The sequence below is a fragment of the Benincasa hispida genome, chromosome 5, assembly GCF_027475165.1.
Source record: "Benincasa hispida cultivar pf3 chromosome 5, pf3_genome.v1.1, whole genome shotgun sequence".
Classification (NCBI taxonomy): Eukaryota; Viridiplantae; Streptophyta; class Magnoliopsida; order Cucurbitales; family Cucurbitaceae; genus Benincasa; species Benincasa hispida.
The window spans coordinates 12,416,050-12,431,180 of record NC_143482.1 but is presented as its reverse complement, the minus strand read 5'-3'; the positions used below and the strand labels follow the sequence as shown (position 1 = coordinate 12,431,180).

Below are 15,131 nucleotides of genomic sequence, written 5' to 3'. Positions count from 1 at the left end.
CCACCATCCGTTAATTACCAGACATTCCACTAAAGACCGACAACTGAACTCTCCTTACTATAGATATATTATATGTCCATCTTAACCAATCAACAGTGCGACAACCCTTCGCAAATCGCTCGTAAGTACAGCTCGATCCATAACTGTTATGCCCCTATAGTTACATCTAACTCCTTAAGTACCACTGAATCCTTTAATGAACATAAGTCATAGTCCTACTATGACTGAGTCCTCTATTCCAAAGAGAAGTTATGGCCACTATGTTCATGCCCCAGAATCAACCCTTAAGGGAGTAATCTATCTACTTACCCCTGCTTCGGGGAAGGAGTGAAATCCATCTTGTGTATTGAGTTCCTAGCTTCCAAATCAGATAAGTCCCCAAAAAGGTGGGCATGTTGGGTTGGCAATCTGGCCACTCTCATCCATACTAATCAAAGGACTGCTCTCAGAGGCAGGAGTTCCCAAAACACTCAAGATTGAGGTCGTGTCACCTATGGTCGTTTAGGTGAGATGTAAGTCTCCAGTATCAACGACGTTATATATAGACTCTAGTCATCTCGTGGTCTGGTCTTATACAAACTCTTTGTATAGGACACTCCTGCTCACAAGTCTCCACATGAATGGTTAGGATCTACCATCTGTAGTAGTTTACAACACTTGCAAACCTCTACAAAGCGGGTCGTATCCGTAGTGTCACTAGGATCAGGTATCCCACCTTAATCCTTATACTACAGACCTATTTAGGTTATCACTTAAGGCATGATCCACTTGTATATCTCATATACATGCTTAAATTTATAACAGATAACCATGGAGCTTTGTTTATTGGATATAAGTAATTGCCAAAATAAAATAACAATTATTTTATTCATAAAACAATGTGTATAATTACAAACAACGAGACTCTGAGAGGATTAGGACACCAATCCCAATAAAAAATTGGTCTTCAACAGGTATATGATATCCTAACCCTTCTTCTTCTTCTTATACAATGGAAAGCATGTTTAATTAGTTTTGTTTAACCTGTGTTTCTGTCCTCTAGTTATTGTTCTGTAAAATTAAAATTGGGACACGATTTCTTTTGCTACGAGGAACTTCAATCCCTTCTAGATGAAGTTTTAAAAGAGGAGAAGTGAGATAAAATGTGGATTTTAATTGGGTCATTGGATTGATCAAAAAGTTAAATTTAAGGTGGAGATTAAAAGAAATAAAAAGAAAAAGAAAATAATATATAGTAACTTAAATTTTTTTTTTTTAAAAAAAATATTTGACCATTGGGTTTTTTTTTATTTACAAAATCGTTTGTATTGTTATTTTTTAAAATGTAAAGAAAACTAAAATCCACCAATTGAAAATTTAAGCCCCATGTGTCACATTTTCCATAGCTTCAAGTGACACTCTCCAATAGGTTCAACTTAATAATTTGACTACCACATTACCACCTCAGGTATTTTTTTTCGTCAAATTTGTTTTTAGTACATATTTTTCATCTGAACCTCGATTTGGGTGATTCAAGAGGCAGAATCGTTGTTCTGAGCTCTATGCTATGGACTATTCAAAATAATGAAATTATTAGCAAAAAAAAGCCAGGTTTGTTATCTTCAAAACATTAATTAATAATTAATTTGTGATTAAGGGTTAAAAAGCCAACACCTCTATCTTGGAACTCTCCAACCCCTTCATCTGCCAGCCCCTTTCCCTTTGCCCAATCTCGAATAATGAGAATAGAGCCTTGAATGAGTAGTACCAACAAGTTCTGCTCTTATTGCTCTTAACATCTGCTTCTTTTAGGGTACTCCTTAGCCACTCTTGCCAAGAATTTCATGATGAGGTTTGGATGCCTTAGTAGCTCCAAAATTTCACTTAACATTGGTCCAATCATTTCAACTTTTCTACTAGAGCAACATATTCATCCATCGATTTCTCCATCGGTTGAAGAGTACTTGTTGATGTGATGGTCTGCCCCCTGACAAGGGTTCGCCTAAGATGGTGATCTTTATCAAACTTATCATCGACGTTCTCCATGGGGATATCATGATTCATGTCGTTACTCATGATGCAGCCTTAGATTCTAAGTAGTAGGCACTAGAAAAATTGTCTCTCCATAGACGACATCACCTATTGATGCCAAAAAATGGATCAACTATAAATTTGTATTACGAGAAAAAATACTCCAATTGTTTGTAAGACAACAGAATTTGAGCACTGATTGTTGTCAAGCCACACACACTCCGATGCTCAAGTCAGTCTCGGGTTTGTGAGTAACTGGACAGTAGAAAATAATAGAAGATTTCAGGTGTACATTTGACCAATGGTTATGGTCATTTATATAGGATAGTAAAGCATAACGGATGTTCGAGCTCATGATTATCCCTCTTAAATTTTGTAACAGTTGAGTTAATACTCACTAGCGGTTACATTACACCATTACTATAGTGTATGCTCAAGTGCACCATCCACTTAATTTCTCAAAAAAAATTTTATGTGCGGTCTATTGTGAACCTGGATGGCTTTAAACTCAATTGCTCTAAGTTCTCCCCTTAGACTCTCCCATGGGTCATCTGAGCTCTCTTAAGCTCTCCTACGGGTCCTCTAAGTTCTCTTAGGCTCTCCTACGGGTCCTCTAAACTCTCTTAAGCTGTCCCATATGTATTATGGGCTCTCATAGATTCTCCTCATGAGTTCTTTTGAGCTTTCCTACACTCTCCAATAGATCCTCTAATCTCTTAAGCTCTTCCATGGGACCTCTGGCCTTTTATAGGGTCCCCCCATGGGTCTTCTAAGCTCTCCTAGGCTTCCTCATGGGTCCTCCGAGCTTTCTGCATGGGTCTTCTAAACTCTCCCCATGGGTCTTATGGGCTTTCCTAGGTTCTCCCATGAGTCATATGAGCTCTCATAGGCTCTCTACATGAATCCTTTGAGGTTCACTAGGCTCTTCCTATGAGTTCGTAGGCCTCCCATCCCTCTAGACTCTCGGACTCGCCTATGTCGGTAAATCTACCGATAACAGGGGCCATAGAGACTTTGAATCCTTAATTCATAGGTTTTTTAAAATTACACAAGGTTTTTGGGGATAAATTAACGCAGTTGTAGGAGAAAAAAAATCCAAATAGTAGGAACGTGGACATTTTGTTTCCCTTTTTTGTTTTTGTTAAAGACATGACAAATGACTTTTTTTTAAAGACAAATGGCTAGTTGGATTATTTATTTATTTGTTATTCTTTTGAATAGGGGTGTTCAAAAAACCCGGTAACCCGACCAACCCAAACTACCCAACCCAAACCGCAAGGGTTGGGTTAGGTTAGATTTTATTTTGGGTTGGGTTGGGTTAAAAATGTTAAAAAATATTAAATTCGGATTGGGTCTCGGGTTACCCCATTTTAGGGCCAGGTCAACTCGACCCCACCCGAATATATATAAGTTTTTAAAAAAAGTCAAATTAAAAAAAAAAGAACCGGTGACCCAACCCGAAAATTTTGGATTGGGTTGAGTTGGGTTGACCCTCCAAAAAAGAACTAATAGGGTTCATTATTAGCCAACCCGAACTTTTGGGTTGGTCCACAAAAATCTTCCAACCCGACCCAACCCGGACTATATACACCCCTACTTTTGAGTACAGGTTAGTTGGAACTTGGGAGGTTAGTTTTGTAATTGCCATATGTATGTTGAATCCTATATATAAATATCATTTTATACAAAATTGTAAAATCTAAAACTAGTGGATAGTTGTAAAATATTGGATCAAATAATGAGCTATTTATAGAGTCTCGGTTCATATCCAAGTTCCCAAATAATTTTAGCCGGCCCGATCCAGCCCACAGAGAATGGCAAGGCCGATCCACCACTATAAAATAGGTTTAAAAACCCTTATTTTCACCTTCGCCGTCCTTCCACCCCAGCACCAGAACGCCGCTCCTAAACTCGGAGAGCTCCAATGGTACCCCCTAATTCTCTCTCTATCTACTCATTCACTGCATTCTCTCTCTAACTTACGCCTTTTATACCTGATTTGTGGATTTTACTTCTTCCGGTGATTAGGGGATCGATCTTGTAGCAGGAGGTAAGAGTAAGAAGACCAAGAGGACTGCACCCAAATCTGATGATATCTACCTTAAGTTACTCGTCAAGGTACTTGTTATTCCAGATTTCTCCTTCATATTCAGTTTTTGTTTCATCTATTTGTGTTTAAGTTTGCTTGATTGTTCAAGGGTTTCGTTTAAAATAGTGTTTTGTTGCAATGTCTTTGAGATGGTCTGTGCCTCTCCCTTTGAGAACCAATTTTGAATTGTCAGTGGATTGGTTTCTTGGATTTCGGAAAACCGAGTTCACCCTCGTTCCCCCATTGAAATTGCTAGCAGTTTATAAATGCTTAATTTTTGTTTTGTTTTTCTCCAGTGAATTGTTTTTTATGGCTGGTATTTCTGCTTTGATGATATTTGTGAATCCCAGCTCATGATGAGACCTTTTGTAGGTCATGGAATAGTCTTTACCCACAAAATATCTGAGCCGTATACCAGTTTTAGTGTCTTTTTTGGATCGATAACACGTTTTCCACTGTTGATGCAAGTTATTGAATTTACTTTGAAGTGATTAGTGCCCAATTTTTTGTTCACTCATTAACTGCATTTACTCTTCTCTTCTAGTTTTTGAAAATATAAAATGCTGTCTTAGTTACCCACATTATTTCCCCATTTTGGGTAGGGAATATAGACATACCTCGATAAGCATAAGCCACACTTCTCGGTTTCTTTAATAATGTATTTGGAGAAAAATGTTCCCAGTGATGATTAACTTGACCATGCTAATGCTGATCATTTTGTGATTAGTCTTATCTTTAATTGTTCTGAGGGAACTGGCTCCAATATTTCAAGTTTTTGTGCTAATTTGCATGCCTTGCTCTTGAGTGAGATGGTTATACATCGTTTCTTGGTGTGGTTCTGTTGTGGGAGAGAGAATTATGCTTAAATTAAGTTGATGTATTTGCAATGCTTTTGTTATTTGTTATTTGTTTTTTTTTTTGCAAATATATATACTTGCATGTAGATTAATATATCTTCCCCCTCTGATATGAAGTCTTTTTCAAATTTTCATTTAGTTCTTGTTTTTTTTTTAGATCGTAAGGACTCTGAACTTTTGATTTGGAAAACTTAAATTTTACACTTTTCAGTTCACTTTATCCAGGAGTCTCTGAGTGATGTCTGTCTATGTGCAATTTTGTTATGAACTTTGTGTGTATGTCAGTTATTCAGCTCATGCTGGGAGGAGGATCTTATTGCACGTGCATGTACTTGAATAAAGTTGTTCTGTTTGCCTGCTTACGCACTGTTTCACCTGGCCTGCATTCGCTAATAAAATGATTTTCTTGTATTTCTTCTCAGCTTTACCGCTTCCTTGTTCGTCGAACTGGAAGCAATTTCAATGCTGTGATTCTCAAGCGCCTGTTTATGAGCAAGGTTAACAAGCCTCCACTTTCACTCTCTAGGCTTATCCAGTTCATGAAAGGAAAGGTTGGTTAAATCCTGTAGTATTGTAATTTTATTTTTTGGTTCTTTAATATTTGTTGTTGCATGTATGAGATATCTGTAACTTTGTACATTCATTTGTGATGTAATAGGAAAGTAAGATTGCCGTCGTTGTTGGGACTATTACCGATGATACTCGTGTCTATGAAGTTCCGGCATTGAAAGTTGCTGCTCTGAGGTTTACTGAGACAGCAAGGGCAAGGATCGAAAAGGCTGGCGGGGAGTGTTTGACATTTGACCAACTTGCTTTGAGGGCTCCTCTGGGTCAGAACACGGTATGAATGTTTTTTCAGCTAGGAATGTTTATTCATATATCACATCTCTTGTAGAATGTAGGTTACTCGAGAGTTTCCAACAGTGATTTAGTAGTTTATATTTTGGGGTTTGAATCATCTCTTGGGCTCCATCTGCAGGTTCTTCTTAGAGGTCCAAAGAACTCCCGGGAGGCAGTGAAGCATTTCGGTCCTGCACCTGGTGTACCACACAGCCATTCCAAACCATATGTGAGGTCCAAGGGAAGGAAGTTCGAGAGGGCTAGAGGAAAGAGAAACAGCAGGGGATATAGGGTTTGATTTGATCTTACTTTTCCAACCTAATTCAATGCCAGTGTGTGTTTATTTTGAAATTCAATATCCAAATTTTGCTAGATTTTAGTTGCATGTCAGTTGTTCCATCTCTTCTCAAGGTTTTGCCATAATATTGTTGATTATGAATTTATTGAATGATATTCAGTGGGACTTCATAGAGTTTCTTTTGCTATATTATGTGATGGCCATTTTCTGTTCTGTTTATTTTAGGTATCTAGAAACCAATTGTATGTATTAAACAGGTAAGTAGAAAAATGTCCTAAACTTGCAATAGTGCTTTGCTTGATAATCTATATTTAGAAGTCATGTTCACTGATAATGCTGCTTCTAACCAATCACTTTTGAGCTTGATTATAAAAATTTATCTTCTCATTCAATCTTCATACATTAAAAAAAAAAATATGGGTGAAAAAAAAGGTGTTTTAGGGCATGTTTTGACATTAATTTTAATGGGTTTTGCTTGTGTTCCTCTTTTGGTCTTTTGAAGTTCTGGTTCTGGGTTTTAGAGTCCCACATTAATGGAATCTATCTTATAGGTAATGAAAGCAAGTGTCACAATTTTTTAGAATTAAAATAGTAATAAATAACAATAGTAAATAATTGTAGTAATTAAAAACAAAAACCCTGCTCTTAGGACTCTTTCCTCTTTCTTTCCTTGTCTCGACTCAGCCAAGGCACCTGACTTCCTCATTTTCTATTTCCCCTTTTTCCTCTTTGATGATTTGAGTTTTTGAATTTGGGCCATGGTTGGTTTAGTTATGGTTTAGTTAATATTTAAAATGTCGATGTCGATAGATATTTTTAAAAATATTATAAAAATAAAATTTAAAAAATAAATTTAAGTTAGATTATAAATATTTTATGATTTTTAAACAAATTAACATATCTATTATTTATAATATATATATTAATGATATTTTATTATTTAATTATTATGTTTTGTGGACTTTTTAAGATATAATGAAAATATCAATTCATTTTTCATATTGATATTGAATATATGAAAACATGATATGTCGACTAAATTTCATACCATGGATGTAATTATATTGTTATTTTATTGGACTTTAATTGCAAATGTAATTTGATTGCTTTTGATCATATTTATCTAGAATTATGAATCTATCATATTTATTGTTATGTACATGTATACATATTTTGCTAGATGAATTTCCTCTTTTCATATAGATATTTTGGTATTTATTTTGGTTTTTAGTTTGGTTTTTAGTTTGGAATCCTCCAATTTCATATTTAAAATATCTTCCATCTTCAATTTTTTATTTGAATTTTGAAATCTCGTATTATATTACTTTTCATAGATCTCTTTTATGTTAATGCTAACTAAATCATATGATTTAATTTTTTTATCAATATCTTTATTATAATTTCCTTTTAAATGATTTATAAATTATATTTTCTATCATTATCTTTAATAGAATTTTATTTCAAATATGAAGGATAGATGTATCTCGTTTTCACCAATTCTCATTTTTAAATTTGGCTTTACCATTATATTTATTATAATTTTTAAAATTGTGTTTAGTTCACAATTACTCGTTTTTATCAACAAGATTAGATTAATATTTCAGTAAAATTAGACCACAAAATAATGGGTTAATTAGGTTTTTAGGGATGTTTTTGTATTTTAATTAGGTAAAAGAGGTAGTTTTGAACTTATTTAGGGAAAATGGATTTTTTTTTTATCCTTATCTGAATGCTCTCTAAGAGAGCCATTCAAAATATTTTATTCTTTTTTTTACCACTTCGATTGCGTCTCTCAAAAATAAAAGAAAATTTATAGATGCGTCTCTTGAAGAGATGCATTCATATGAATAATAATAAAATATTCAAGTTGAATACATTTAATTTTGGTAAAAGCTATATATTTTATATTTTTATTCTTTTAACAATCCTAAAATAAACCATTTCATTACTTTTGTTTTTATAGTGATAATAATATTAGTAATTTTTTAACAATATAAACAATAATGTTATTTTGATTAAGAAATTTCTATGATTAATTTGATATACTAAATATTAATTTTAATAATATTCAATTTTTTTAATTCCAAATCATTGTTATCTAAAATCAACCATCTCATTAATCGAATCTCCAGATTTAATAGTAATATTACTAATTTTTTAACCGTTAAACAATAATGTTATTTTGAGATTAAGAAATTTCTATGATTGATTTAATATACTCAATATTAATTTTAATAGTATTCAATTAGTTTAATTCCAAATCATTGTTTTTGTTGAAAGTTGTTAATGCAGAAATATAGATATTAATTATTTTAAATAATATTCAAGGTTCTTTAGGATGTGTTGCATTTTCTTGTTTGAATTTGATTAATAAATTTGATTCTATGTACAATTTTTTTCATTCATGACCAGAAGAAGATCCTCTATTACGTCTAGATTGATCATGTTGAGTCACATAGTGTTCACGATTGCCATGACCTCTTACATTTAATGGTTGGCCTTCCTCTGTAAATCCTCACTACGATGTCTGTATACTGTAATCCCTCACCACGATGTCTGCATATCACGTATTGATCATGGATATCTGGACAGACATGTAGAGATGAGTCTACGCAAGACCCTTAGACCAGATAATGACATATTTGGTAAACCAGCCTAAAAAATAAATGAATAACAAGTTAATGACTTTAAAATTTATTTTTTGTGCAATTAAGCAATAAAATTAAACAATTCTAGTAAACAATAAACTCATACCAACAAGTGATAATATGTTTTTGCTTTCGTTATGTATCGCCTGCTCATAGTGGAATACCATTCAATATATCTAGGCCCAGTATCTACACCGTTGTTAATGGGAGGTCCATTAACAACCAAACTTTGACGATTTTCCCAAATTGAAATTTGAGGAGCCAAATATGCAATCCAGTCTTGCACATGCCTGCCTCTTAGATCGTACTTAGATCGTATGAATGGAGCGGGTTATGCCACTCCACAACAAAAAAACATATGAGTCCTATCCAATATGTATCTATACTGTAGTAGAACATGCGTAGTTGTCATTTCATCTACAACAATCACAAGTTGAATTTTAGCTATTAGTATTTCATAATGAACGCAACAATAATGGGGTAAAAATGCTTACCATATTGCAAGTGGTTTGTCACTCAAGTTGTTCTCGTATCGATGGAGTCGTCGAGGCGCTAAAAGAGGAAATCGATCTCATGCCCAAATCTGTAGCAATAGGAGTGAGCCTTCAATGTCTTTGCCATCTATAACTGCACCCTTGCATAGTTGCCTATATAACCATGCAATACATCAAACCCCCTTATTGTATGTCCTAGCAATATTAAAATCTACTAAGAGAGGAAGATACATTAGGTGCACTATGTTGGATTTTTCAGGAAATACCAATCCTCCAATCAAATTGAGAATATATGCTTGAGCATATCGTTGAAGTTCCTCTTCATCTGCATTATCTAGTAGTAGGTAAAGTTGTTGAATTGATCAGCTAACCATGGAAGGCTAAAAAGACCTTCCTTAAGAACGACGTCATTCGTTGTTACTTCTAAAAGAATGACACAAAGTTGTTCCCAATCATAATTTAGTGGCTCGATCAATGATCTTCCATTAATCGGGAGTCTAAATTGGATAGCTACATCTTGTAGTGTAATCGTATACTCTCCATGCAATATATGGAAACTGTGTGTCTCCTGTCGCCATCGTTCCACTAATGTCGTTATCAGATGCTAGTCTAGTCTCCATAGAATCTTGTAGCTCGTAGATAATTCAATATACGAGGGTCTGGGTCTTCCTACCTTCGAATAATAGCCTCTCGTCTTCCCAAACAACTTCGAATCTATGGTTGTGTTGTAAGTACAAAACTGAGTCGTTGTATGGCCCTGTGGTAACATCTGCATCCACCTGATCCCATAAAGTAATATTAAATTTAACTTAAGGAATAATATTAAATTTACTAAAAATCAATGTGATTACAATCAATAAATACAATTACAATCAATAAGGAATACACTCTTCATTGTTATAGTTATAAAAAAATTTACAAGAATGAGTCAATAAATAAATAAGTAAAAAAAGTTACAATCAATAAAGACAATTACAATCCAATGACTAAGTCGGATCGTGCACTCGATTGGGACAATTCTGTCTATTATGCCCTTCTTGCCTGCAAATTGTGTAACGTGTCTTCTAACATTCCCCCCAATCCATCTCATTTTGCATGGAAGAAGTACATGGTCTGCCAACTTTTCTAACTCGTGATTCGTCCGGATAAATAGTAGAAAAATTAGGATCAGGCCAACATTTTTTATCAGGGATGGGATCAAATTGGGGTGAATGACAGGCTAGATAAGTGAGAATTTTGTAATAGTCTTCAATGTAGTAAAAGTAGTCTAACCCAATGACTTACATGTAGCCATAGCGTGAGAACAAAGGATTCCAAAACTCTGCCACTTATTGCATGTGCATGTTCTTTCACTTAACTTTATTCGGCGTGTGTTTCCACCCTTCAATGTTATTGGATTGATTGAGGTGGTGACATCACACAATCCTGTTCGATTGTCAAATACGTCAATAGAATGTTTAGTTGCAAGTTGTTCCCAACGAGTTATTTTCTTTACCACACACCTATGATAAATACGACAATTACATAGAATACGTCTATAGTTAGTATAAAAAGTGGGATAACTATGATGCGAATAATTTACCTTGTGAAACACTCTACAAATTCAAGAGCAGTCTCTATTTCTACATGACGAGAAGCGAAATAAGCAATAGGTCGATAGAATGTTGCTTGGACTAGGGTAGTAATGTAGCTTTCTGGCTCCTTTCAGAACAACATTTGTACTTTCAGCTACATTTTTGTTAAGCCATCCATAATGATGACCACCGTCATATGACTGTGTTCACTGCTTAGGATCTATGAAAGCAAAATATCGTAAGCAATTAGGGTTTTTAGTTTGAAGTTCGGCCATACAGTCATTAAACTTTCGAACTTGAAATTGTGATCCTGCACTATACACCAAGCTCTTCAATAGACTATTTTTATACTTGTCATTAAAATTACTCGTCACATGTCTTAAGTAGAATATGTGGTGTACTCCTACCCAACTGTTGTTAGGGTTTCTGCGGCAGATATAATACCTTTGTGTCTATCTGAAATTATATACATTCCCTCCCTTCCATGTACCACAAGATCCCATAAATTTCTAAAAAACCAGCCCCATGAATCAGTACTTTCCTCCGATACAATAATGTATGCAATTAGATAGACGTGACCATTTGCAATGACTGAGGTAGCTATCAATAATGTTCCTTCATACTTTTCATACAAATGGGTTTCATCAATTTGAAGTAGCGGCCCGCAATGCTCGAAACCCTCAATAACAGGTCCAAATGACCAAAACATGTTATTGAACATGACAATCCTATCATCACAATCCACCTCATTTAGCCTCCAATGGATAACTGTACCGAGGTTTGTGATTTATAAGATATTCATCCATCTAGGCAGTAAATTGTACGTCGATCTAATCTCTGAATATCTTAGCAATTTCTTTTCTTCTTCTGTCCTACACTTTCCAGTAACTAACCGAATAACCATATTTTTTCAAGATAATATCTTATAATGTTTTGACATCAATAGGCAATTTTTTTTAACTATGCTGCTTACCTCAGACGCAATTAGATTTGAGTCCAATTGATTGTGATCCTAACTCAGTCTTGAGTACACATAGGAATGAGGGCCATTATACTGGGTAATTTCAAACTTATCGTGTTTCTTACGGAAGACAGTGAGAAGTCTCCACATGCAACCATTGTCATATCTTTTACACCTAACATCCCATATTGTTTTTTTTACTCAATGACTTCAATATTTTGATGTCGAATGATTGAATAACTTTTCACTGCATTTTTTAAATCCAATTTGGAATTGAATATCATCCCCTTAAGCAATGAATCAGACCCCATATTACTGTCTTCCTTTGTTGTCGAATCGGGTACAATGTTCATGTCGTTATGTCTATCTCAGTAAAAGTTTCAGGGACTTCATGAACGCCATAAAATTCACTAGGTAGTTGATCTAGATCAATATCATCATCGTCTGTTTCAACTTCTTCGTTGTTTGTGGCAATAGTTGGATCACAATGCTCATCCTCCACATTATGACTTTCTAACTCGATCGTAGTTTCAACTTCTTCTCTCGGTGAGTTGGACATGGGACACTGGGTTGAGATATATACAATATCAACTCTATTTGGAGGGTATGGAGTGTTGCTCATCATGAACCGTACATCAGCTTCACTTCGAAATGAGATAGGGATGTAGAAAGTAGATCCCGCTATATAACTACCATATCTAAATATTACTTCTACCCCATTATCTCTATTTATGGATAATGCATCACATAATCCATCGATTAATGTGTTGAAGTCAACTTGACGAGGCATGTTTATACAAAGAGATGGTTGCCTATCATATTCTATCCCATTTGGCTAATTAACAATGTTTCCATGCATATAACATAAAAATTCCACAACGTCCATTGTACTTTGTCCAATGCAATACGATATTTATCATAGACTATGTAAGTATATATTATGTCATCTATATTAACAAAAAATACACTCAAAATGAAATTTTAATTTGACCATTTAAAACATTTAATAGGTTTTCATTTTTACGTTTAACTAGGCTAACTATATTAAAAAAATATATTTTTTAAATAATATCCACCTTAAACAAAATAATAATAAAAAAAAAGGTACAAAATCATCATAAATAAGTATGTGTTATTCATATTTTTATAAAGGAATATTTTTTAAAAATAATATCCACCTTAACAAAAATAGTAATAAAAAATAGGTACAAAATCATGATAAATAAGTATGTGTTATTCCTATTTTTATAAAGGAATATTTTTTAAAAATAATATCCACCTTAAACAAAAATAAAAATAGGTACAAAATCATGATAAATAAGTATGTGTTATTCCTATTTTATAAAGGAATATTTTTTTAAAAAAATAATATCCAACTTAAACAAAATAATAATAAAAAAATAGTTTTTTAATCGTGATAAATAAGTATGTGTTATTCCTATTTTTATAAAGGAATATTTTTTTTAAAATAATATCCACCTTAAACAATATAAAAAATTAGGTTTTTTAATCATGATAAATAAGTATGTGTTATTCCTATTTTTGCAAAGGAATATTTTTTAAAAATAATAAAAAAATAGATTTTTTAATCATGATAAATAAGTATGTGTTATTCCTATTTTTATAAAGGAATAATTTTTTAAAAAAATAATATCCACCTTAAACAAAATAATAATAAAAAATTATGTTTTTTTAATCATCATAAAATTTACAATATTAAGGTGAATATCATGATAAATATTGTTACTAAAGGCATGCATCATAATTTTGGAAATCAATAATAAATATTCCTTTATATTGACATGAATCTTTGTTTTTTTAATCATCATAAAATTTACAATATTAAGATGAATAATCATGAATAAATTGACTTGATAAATGGTAAACATAACAACAACAACAATAATAATAACAATAGCATTTACATTAACATTCAAACATTCAATATTCAATATTCAATATATCATTTCAAATAAAAGTAAATAACTATATACATAACCTTTGAATGACTTGATGGTAGAATTTTTCTCAAAAATGATAGCCACTATAAACAAAATAAAAAAATCAATACAAAATTATGGACATTTTAGATACTTATATTTTTGTTTCATTTAAGAAATAAAACGTCCAATTAACCTACTATAAAATAAATTCTCCAATTAATCCACTATAAAATAAAACATCAATATTTCTCCAATTAATCTACTGTAAAATAAAGAAATAATATTCTCTATTAAAAAACTATAAAGGAATAATATCCACCCTTAAAAAAACTTACTTTTTTTTTTTTTTAGTTTATGTACAATTACTTTAGACATTTGATTTTGAATTTTTTGAGTTATTGACTTAGTGAATTTTAAAAAATCTAGAATAATTTAGAAGTCTAATAACCTATTTTTAATAATTAACTCGAACATATATAACCCAATGTTAATCGCATGTAATTTTCCCTTAAAAAACTATGAAATTAACCCAATATAAAAAAAATTATGAGAATCAATACAAAAGAAATCAACTCAACTATAAAAAAATATATCAACTTATTAAAAGAAAAATATTGCACCTTACCAAAAAAAAAAAAAACTTTGAATGATCGTTTGTAGAAATCTTCGATATAATATCCGCTATAAATAAAATAAAATAGAAAAAATCAGTAAAGATTGTAAAAAATTTAATTTTTCGTTAAATAACAACAATATATCAACTTATCAAATAAAATATTGCACTGAAACAAATTAATAATATGAAGATGGTGGAAATTCAGATGACTGTTAAATTTGAAATGGGAAGAAAATATAAAGATGGAAGATTGGTTTTCGGGTGTTTGAAAATGAAGGTAGAAGCTCAGGTTTTTGAAAATAAATGAAGAAGATGAAGAAAGTGGTAGTCTCGGGTGTTTGAAAATAAAGGAAGAAGATGAAGAAATAGTGGTTTGTTGAGGGAATTTATGATGAAATTGGAGGGGAAGAAGACAAAAGAAAAAGAAATAAATTAGCACGGTCAACAAGGCGGTCCAAGCCGACGATGACAAGGAGTCTGAATGCGTCTGTTTAATAGATGCATTCAGACGATTTGACAATTTCTTTTTATTTTTTAAATTTTTTTTAATGAATGCGTCTCTTTAAGAGATGCATTCAAGTCCGATAAAAAATAAAAATAAAAAATAAAATATTTCCACATGCGTCTCTTCAATAAAGACAAAAAAACACCCTTTTTGCCTAAATAATTTCAAAACTACCCATTTACCTAATTAAAATAAAAAACAACCCTAAAAATCTAATTAACCCCAAAATAACCATAGTAAACTCTCAATTAAGTATCCATTAATTCTTTCATTGTTCTTAATCACTCCCATTGCTA

The 15,131-nt window shown here is 32.5% G+C and overlaps 1 protein-coding gene and 2 non-coding genes across 3 annotated transcripts; all 3 read left to right on the top strand.

Moving 5' to 3' along the window:
- The first annotated feature begins 3,806 nt into the window (after nt 1-3,806).
- On the top strand, nt 3,807-6,281 carry LOC120077778 (large ribosomal subunit protein eL18y-like). The gene is made up of 5 exons (XM_039031798.2): nt 3,807-3,937; nt 4,039-4,128; nt 5,379-5,507; nt 5,615-5,797; nt 5,936-6,281. Exons 1-5 carry the CDS (start codon nt 3,935-3,937, stop codon nt 6,092-6,094), a joined length of 564 nt encoding a protein of 187 aa, XP_038887726.1. The 5' UTR covers nt 3,807-3,934; the 3' UTR covers nt 6,095-6,281.
- LOC120078862 (small nucleolar RNA snoR69Y) lies at nt 4,417-4,513 on the top strand. Its single transcript, XR_005482142.1, has one exon. It is a non-coding gene; the product is annotated as a small nucleolar RNA snoR69Y (small nucleolar RNA).
- On the top strand, nt 4,774-4,854 carry LOC120078863 (small nucleolar RNA snoR53Y). Its single transcript, XR_005482143.1, has one exon. It is a non-coding gene; the product is annotated as a small nucleolar RNA snoR53Y (small nucleolar RNA).
- Nucleotides 6,282-15,131: the final 8,850 nt, after the last annotated feature.

What these genes read in the sequence shown, in the direction of transcription:
- LOC120077778 (XM_039031798.2), top strand. An exon ending in ACCTTAAGTTACTCGTCAAG is followed by an intron (nt 4,129 to 5,378) that starts GTACTTGTTATT and finishes ATTTCTTCTCAG; the next exon opens with CTTTACCGCTTCCTTGTTCG. An exon ending in CTCCTCTGGGTCAGAACACG is followed by an intron (nt 5,798 to 5,935) that starts GTATGAATGTTT and finishes CTCCATCTGCAG; the next exon opens with GTTCTTCTTAGAGGTCCAAA.